Source organism: Carex rostrata, chromosome 24 (assembly GCF_964058835.1).
Source record: "Carex rostrata chromosome 24, lpCarRost1.2, whole genome shotgun sequence".
NCBI classification, from domain to species: Eukaryota; Viridiplantae; Streptophyta; class Magnoliopsida; order Poales; family Cyperaceae; genus Carex; species Carex rostrata.
Genome location: NC_135941.1, coordinates 5,710,733 through 5,719,599, shown reverse-complemented (window position 1 = coordinate 5,719,599; position 8,867 = coordinate 5,710,733). Strand labels below are relative to the sequence as shown.

General features: G+C 32.0%; 1 protein-coding gene across 1 annotated transcript; it reads right to left on the bottom strand.

The window, feature by feature from the left end:
* Positions 1-1,213: 1,213 nt before the first annotated feature.
* LOC144575907 (receptor kinase-like protein Xa21) lies at positions 1,214-4,989 on the bottom strand. The gene is made up of 2 exons (XM_078326165.1): positions 2,252-4,989; positions 1,214-1,581 (listed from the first exon to the last, which is right to left on the bottom strand). The coding sequence occupies exons 1-2, from the start codon at positions 4,986-4,988 to the stop codon at positions 1,229-1,231; spliced, it is 3,090 nt and encodes a 1,029-aa protein (XP_078182291.1). The 5' UTR covers position 4,989; the 3' UTR covers positions 1,214-1,228.
* Between the last annotated feature and the right edge of the window lie 3,878 nt (positions 4,990-8,867).

The following is an 8,867-nucleotide window of genomic DNA, read 5'->3' as shown; positions in this document are numbered from 1 at the left end:
ATCTAAATCAAATATATATATAATTGTTCTAAACAATTATATTTCTCACGGTTTGGTTTCGGTTGTTGTTCGGTAACTTTTATACAACGTAACGTGTACGTTTATAAATTAACCGTTGTTTCTGCTTGTCAATTTTATATGACATTTATAATTTAATTATATCACGTATAATTAATTATAACCATCTTACTATTAATTATAATCAATTTATAATTAATCAGTAAGATTCTCCGAGTAGCTCCTATATGGTGTGACCCAATAGGATCTGTGTTATGTTGGTAAACAGAGTTAAAACTGTTTTAACTTCTGTAATCATGAGCGGCATCTGGCAACACATCATGACCATCCAATTACACAGATGATGCTGTACTGTACAATATCACGATCCAGTAAACAATTTACCTGTGTCTGTTCTTCTGTCTCATAGCTATCAGATCAGTTTCAAGGTAGATATGTGTCATCCTTGCTTACTGTATCTTTTCTTGATCTTGAGTAGATTATCAAATATAATTACTCTTGTAATTATACCGCATGCAGATAATCTAACTCTACCAAGGGGCCCAGTGATGTTATAGCTCGTATAGAGATACGAGGGACAAATAGTATTCTTGGCAGACTATCACTTCCTCAGCTAAGCTATACATATGGAAATGCTACCGTTATGACTGCTTTTTACGGACAGCGTTAGATAACACTTACTCATATATATTTCTTAGTGGGAACGATAAATACCTCATACTGTATAACTTTGACACTGAATGAAAACATTAATGACACGAACACAATTCTATTTAATGTTTCATTCGGGGTCTGTCAAATACCATGTTCCTAGAACATGTATCTATGTGATTAAAATGACATCTCGTGTCAGGTGGTTTGTAAAACTTAACTATCTTTTAATCCACATACTAACCTTATAGCGGTAATTAGTGTTCCTGTTAATTACCTTGGTCAGTGACCTTTTAAGAGTATATATTATCTATATTATGGAGTTTCACAATTTCAGTCATGAACTCGAAATGATCCATAAATACAATAATACTCAAGGCAACAAAATGATATATAAATAAACATTCAATTCATGAACAAAGCTTTATGATTAATTTATCGTATTATTGACTTCTAGATTATTACAAACTAACAATAACAATACTAAAGATAAATTCCATAGCTCGTGAGTCATGACCTCATATTTTTCAGATTTTCAATCTGTCACTTTCTCTCTCTCTCATCTCAACAGCTTCATTCGAGCTGAATTTAACTCCTTCACTACTTCTTTGATCCCAATGCGCTTTTTTGGAGAAACCTCGGAGCACAAGAGACCACATCGAATCACCGAAACCAAGCAATTGTGAATGTTCTCTGCATTTTCATTCTCTCCTCCATCATTGATTGGGAACAATTTGTGATCAATAATCTCAGTAACATGATCTGAGAAAGCCATCTCCACATGCATGTGGAGGCTCAATCCGTCTCTGAATCTTTCGTCGGTGGGGCTTATGCCAGTAAACATCTCAAGCAGAAGAATGCCATAGCTATATGCATCTCCTTCAACCGATGCCTGACCTCCCATGCCATATTCTAAAGAAAAATGACAAATTACAATCATACCCTTTTACAAATTATGCAGCAACATTTATAGTGTTGTTTTTCCTTTTCAATTCAAGCATACGAGCAGTGCCAAATATTGTGGGAAAAAAGGAATTGATCTCCCTTTTTTTCAATATGTATGATTTAATTTGGAGTTCTGAAAGCTTGTGGTCACTTCCTATTTTTTTTTTTTTTTGGGGAATCAAGGCAGAAGCTGCCAGTTTATATTATATGTAATGAAGGTTACATATAGAAAAATACATCCATGCACAAACAAAAAAAACCCTAAAGTATTTAGATTACAGCTACAAAAAGAGCAGCTAACAATATTTCAACCACAAACTGCATTCTCTATAGGTAGGAGTTAACTATAGAGAATGAAAAGAGCAGCTAACAATATTTCAACCACTTACTATTCACATATCAATTTAACAGGTAGGAGCTAACTATAGGTTTGGTACCATCTATTAAGATAATGAAAAAAAGAACATATGAGACAAAGCAAACTTTGTTGAAACTATTAAAAAAGTTAAAAAATAAATAATAAACACACAAACACTTCTGTAAGTTGGAACGTAACTACTTAATTATACACACACACACACACACACATGCACTAATACACAAAATTAATTTCTCATAAGAATATATAAGCTTGTACCTGGGGGAATATAACCGATGGAACCTCTAAGTCCAGTTGTACTTCCTGCCAATAGAGAAGACATAGAATCAGGTTGAACTAGAAATCTGGCAAGCCCGAAATCACCCACATGTGCAGTCATGTCTTCATTCAAAAGCACATTGCTAGGTTTAAGATCACAATGCACAATTAGAGCGGGACCGTGGTTATGAAGATAATCCAAAGCTGTGGCGACATCGATTGCTATATTCAGCCTCTCGATAAGGCTGAGACTCCTAAATGGCCTATTTGTACACGTGTCAGGATGCAACCATGTTTCTAAGCTGCCATTAGGCATGAACTCAAAAATCAAAGCTTTAAAATCATTACCTTGGTGGTCTATGCTAGAGCATGAACTTAAAACTTTGATAAGGTTTCTGTGTCTGACTTTTCTTAGTACCTCACATTCAGAGAAGAAACTTCTAGAAGCACCACGCTGCTTGAGATTTAGTACCTTCACGGCAACAATTGCCACATTCTCAAATTTCATAGGAGCTTTGTAAACAGCTCCAAAAGTACCTCTTCCAATTAGATTCTCTGATGAAAAATGATCCGTATCCCTGAGAATGTCATTGTATGACACTATTTGATACTCAGAATTTTTGGCCACAAATGGTAGGGGATTATTCTGAGATCCCTTTTTCCAACAAAAGCAGGCTATCAAAAACATGATTGTACAAAGGCATATAATTCCACCAATGCAACAAATTATTACAATGATAATTTTGGAATAGTGCTTCTTCTTTTGGTTATCTAAAATGCATTTGGGTAGATGCATTTCAGGTACTCCGCCACAAAGTTTTGAATTTCCTCTTATGTCCACTGCACTAGCATTCCTGAAAACGCCTTCTTTTGGCAATTCCCCCTCAAAATTATTGAAAGAAATATTCAAATACTGGAGTTTCATCTGACCAATAAAATCAGGTACTGGACCAGATAAAGCATTGTTTGAGATATCAAGATCTTGCAACCCTATAATGTTGCTCAAAGAGAAGGGAATAGACCCATTCAACTGGTTTCCATCAAGATGAAGTATTTGAAGTAGCTGGCACCCACCGATTGTGCTAGGAATTTGACCAGATAAGTTGTTATTTGATAGGTAAACTTCTGCTACATTGTTTAATTGACCAATTTCTGGTGGTAGTGATCCATTCAAATAGTTATTTGACAAGTCGAGGTCGATAGAAAGTGAATGAAGATTGAAAAGTTTCTTTGGGATTGAGCCTATAAATTTATTATTTGTAAGATTCAAGATATTTAGTAGTTGCATATTGCCTAATTCTTCTGGTATACTCCCAGTGAATGCATTGAACTCGAGATAGAGCTTATTCATCATGGTGAGATTACCCAAAGTTGATGGGATATCACCTGATAACATGTTTCCCGCTAGGTCTAACAATCCCAAATTCAAAAGATGGCCTATTTCATTTGGGATAGTGCCTTCAATAAATGTTAGACTTAGTTCTAAGCTAATAAGGTTGGTTAGTTTTCCTATGTCTGCGGGAATATTTCCCGAAATTGGATTGAAGCCAAGCCCTAAATATGTAAGACTAGTTGAGAGATTTGCTATAGAACCAGGTAGCATACCTTGGAGTTGGTTGTCCCCAAGTTCTAATGCTTGTAGATTTGTACAGTTGATTAAAGAATCAAAGAATCTCCAATCGTCATGGGTGGCCTTAATTTGATTGCTAGCGATGTTAAGCCAATTAAGGTTTTGTAAGGTTCCTATACTATCTGGTATTGTGCCTATGAAATTGTTGTAGCTTAAATCAATTTCAATCATGTTTGAACAATTAGATATGGATATTGGAATCTGCCCGTTAAATTGATTTATACACAAAAGTAGTCTCTGTAGATTCTGAAATGAATCACAAAAGTTAGAAGGAAGATTTCCATCAAGCTGATTGAAACCGAAATCCAACATAACCATGGCTGAGAGGTTGTAAATGGAACGTGGTATCTTGCCCGACAAATTGTTTTTACTGAGGGATAGGTACTCGAGAGCCTTTAATTGGCCGAGTGAAGGAGGGATGAAGCCATCTAAATTATTTCCATCAAGATAAAGAGTTGATAGATGTGTAAGGTTGCCTAAGGTGCTTGGGATAGATTTTGTAAAATTATTTTTACTTATATCCAATAACTCGAGTAACTCTAGGAAACCAAACTGCGGAGGTATGCCTCCTACAAGAAAGTTATATCTCAAATTGATAAATCTCAATTTTTTACATTGCATTAGATTGGAAGGGATGGTTCCTTGGAAATTATTGTGTCTCATATTAAGAAATTCTAAATTGGAACAATTACCAAGAGTTGATGGAATATTTCCGGCAAGGTTATTCACACTCAAATTGAGAAATTGCAATCTACTCAAATGACCAAACTCTGTTGGGATGTTACCAGTAAGCAGGTTATCTGAAAGATTCAAACTTTTGAGAAATGTCAGATTTGCCAAAGAGGGTGATATACGGCCTGACAAACTTAATGAACCCAGAGAGAGAGCGATTACTCTGTCAGGATGGCGGTTGCCACACCTTACGCCTTGCCATTGACAATAGTGGAGAGAATCATTCCATGATGATAATGCTCCAAACGGGCTAATGGATATGAGAGACTTGAAGGAGAGAAGTGCAAACTTATCAGTTTCATTTGTTGCAAAGCAGTTTGATGGAAGATGGAAGAAGAGCAAGTATATGAAAAGTAAGAGATGTAAACCTCTCATTTTTTTTGGGGATTATCAAGTGTTATAAGAGGATATATTAATTAAATGAGCTGGTGGAAGAAGACTGAAATCCTATTTATAATTCAAATAAGTTGGTGGAAGAAGACTACCAGAGTTGACCACAAGTCAAGATATGCAAGTCATTGCCCATATATTTTCCATTATATCATCCTCAAATTAAAAATTAAAAGTTAAAAACTAGAAACAAAATTTGAAGAGAAAATCTATTGCCCATATATTTTACATAATTAAAAACTAGAAACAAGACTTGTCTGTTAACTTATATGTTAAATTTTAGCTAGTCTGCCTCTCCTTGCTTGTCTATACATCCAATTGTCCACTTGTCCACTTGCCATTGATACATTCTGAACCACTTGTCAACTTGCCATGGATACATTCTGAACCATCTAAGAAAATAGTAACAAAACTATAAAAAATAAAAATAAAAATAAAAATTGATTTTTAAGTATTTTTAATATGACGATCATATTGAGTAGTTCGGATTGACTATTTAGATTTTGAAAACGAAATAAAAATGCGCAATATAATTGAGACATAAAATTAAATAATGAAGCATTTATGTCCTTCTCAATAAAAATATAATTAAATTTTATTATCTTAAAAGTTTTTATATAGTTGAGTCTTTTCTCATAAAATATTAAATATGTACTTGTAATTTGATAACTTAGTTGCTAGCATTATATTTTTTAATTATGGAAATTTTGATTAAAATTAATTCTAGCCGTTAAATGTTATACATTTACATTTTAGCCTTCTCAATCTAAATTTTATAATTTGGTCTATTCTAGAAGACACAAAAATGATACTGGTTTTCTGCATGAAACAATTACGATGATTGAAACACGTAAAAAATGTTAAAATACATTTTAGTCATGTGATAAATCAAGAATATATTGAAGAATTAACTAAATACATTAATTCAACTTTTAAGATAATAAATTTTATTAATAGACTGAAAGATGGTATTATGTTTAGTAAATCTTGATTCTCATCAAATATTATAGTAGTTATATAATTACATTTATGTCCTTGTACGAAAATAATCTCCATTCTTATATTATGCACGTAGTTGTCCTGATCCATCAACGATTGAGATTGAAAGATGAATTTTCAGATTAAATATCAGCCCTCCAATTACATAATTTGTCTCTTTTGATTAAATACATCTACTTTATACATAGAAGTCTAAATTTAGTTAAAATCATACTCGCCACACAGACTGCTACATGGTTGTCACAATTAAAATTGAATGTACCCCTAACGATCTGTTTCCTTATTTCTTCTTATAGCTATATTTGATTCATGCAATTCAATTATTTCCTTATTTCTCCGATTCTTTGCAAAATTGTCCTCTATATTTTTGATAATGAAAATAGAAATTATTCAATCTTTCTAAATCTGTAGAGAAAATCAATTTTTCATATGTGAAGAGGAGAAATAGTCTTTATTAGAGCTACTAATATGCTTTCACAATTTCTTAATTTGTTGCTTGTTATAAATATGCATTTCACTATTTCTCTTCACATACTATTAAATCCATTAATATGTTCATGTTCTCGTTGCAACGCACGGACACGATACTAGTTTCATTCTATACATAAAAAGGATTACAAGGATGACTTGGTTTACACGCTCAGAGGGACCCTCAGAGTTTTCTATTCAAATAAGCTGGTGGAAGAAGACTATCAGAGTTGACCACAAGTCATGCAAGATTTTCCTATTTATCATTCAAATAAGTTTGATTAGAATAGATACAGAAGGCTAAATTTGATTGGAATATGCTTGAAATTTTGATAACTAATTAATAATTTCGAGGAAAAATTATTGAATGGCGGGCCCCACTTGTGGAAAAAATTGGGATATGGCTTGAAGAGTTGCTCTCCAACAGTCAAGTCAAAATTGGTTTGTCATGGATACAACATTCCATGTCTATACATCCAATCCAATTGTTCACTTGTCTGTTAACATATGTGTTAAATGAAGATTTTGAACCATCTAAGTATCTATCTAAAACAATAGTGACGAAATTACAAAATATATAAAATTTGATTTCCTAAGTACATTTTTAATATGGAGATCATGTTAAGTAGTTCGAATTGATTATTTATACTTAAAAAACGAAAATGAAAATACAGGATATAATTGAGACATAAAAATATATAATGAAGCATTTGAGTCATTCTCTATAAAAATGTAATAAAATTTCATTATCTTAAAAGTTTTTATATAGTTTAGTCTTTTCTCATAAAATATTGATCAATATGTACTTGTAATTTGATAGCTTGGTTGTTATAATTATTTTTTTTAATGGAAATTTTGATTAAAAATAATTCTAACCGTCAAATATTATATATTTTACATTTTAACTTTCTCAATCTAAATTTTATAATTTGGTCTATGCTAGATGACACAAAAATGATACTGGGTTTCTGCATGAAACAATTACCATGATTGAAATACGCAAAAAATGTTAACATATATTTTTAGTCATATGATAAATCAAGAATATATTGAAAAACTAAATACAATTCAACTTATAAGATACATCTTATTAATAGACTGAAAGAGGGGATTATTTTATTTTTAGTAAATCTTGATTCTCATCAAATATTATAGTTATATAATTACATTTATGTCCTTGTATGAAAATACTTTCATTCTTACATAAAATGGATAAAAAGGATGGCTTGGTTTACACGCTAGCTGCAAGTAGCCAAAGGGAAGTATATATTTTATTTCGAAGTGAATAACTACGTACTTAAAATTCCTTTATTTTTTTTTTAGATGAATCGATCAAACTTGTGACGCTTCATATCAAAATTTTATTATTGGTATTTTTTATAAAAAAAAATAACATTGTGATAATTCATGATAGAAGTACTAAAATTAAAAAAGAACAATATATTGTTGGTGGAAATTGAATCCAAATTCTTCACAACCATAGTTCTAACAACTAGGTTACAAGTAGACACGTGATATTTTATGAGAGGGAGCTAAGCTATATAAAAAGTTCTAAAAAAAAAATTAATTAAATTTCAATATATATATAACTAAAGTTTTAAAATCATAGGGTCACTTAGCACCCGTACAGATAAATGTAGATCCACCTCTCATAACTATTTGATAATGCACATACACATAATTATTTAAAAAAACAAGTTGGACAACACAAAAGACAAGACATAATATTCCGGCCAATTTTTTTATTGTTTCCGGTTTACATGCTTATCTGGTCTTTCATCCGAACCAAACCTGATATGAGCCTGTTTTGCTATTAGTTCGGTCCGATTTTATTTTTTAATAACAATGACTAGTAGTTAACTACAAATCCCAAAAAGAAAAATAAAGAACTTATTCAAAACATGCACTCTAAATAAAAATATGTTCTTGTATCATGTAAAAAGAATAAACATGAACTGGTGCTTGTACTCTAAAAACATGCACTCTAAATAATCATGCACCTTGTTTATTGTTTTCCTATTCTAAAATGAACTGAGGATATTCATTAGTATTTATTTATATTTTGTTTGCTTACCAATATGATAGTACAAGCAGCATCCAAGTAACCATTCTTCTGAAATTATTTTCTATTTTTTTCTGAAAAGAGTATTACCCAAAATCAAGTTTACCGTCTAAAGGCTGGATGAGTTGATCGAGTCTGCATCCTATTGAGGTAACAAAATGTTTGTGTTTAGATCCGGATTTTCCAATTAGAATCCGTACCAATCTAGCCCGAGATGAAAAGCATGGTCCCTTTAATATTCATGACAAAGCAGATCAGACGGTTTGAATCTAAATTCAAAATTTCTGTTACCTCAGGTGATATGAATTCGGATGAGTTGGGACATGTGAGAGAAG

Bases quoted from the DNA above. Each gene is read 5' to 3' on its own strand.
- LOC144575907 (XM_078326165.1), bottom strand. From the start codon at position 4,988: ATGAGAGGTTTACATCTCTTACTTTTCATATACTTGCTCTTCTTCCAT. The intron at 1,582-2,251 runs GTACAAGCTTAT...ATTTTTCTTTAG, and splicing joins CATCGGTTATATTCCCCCAG to AATATGGCATGGGAGGTCAG.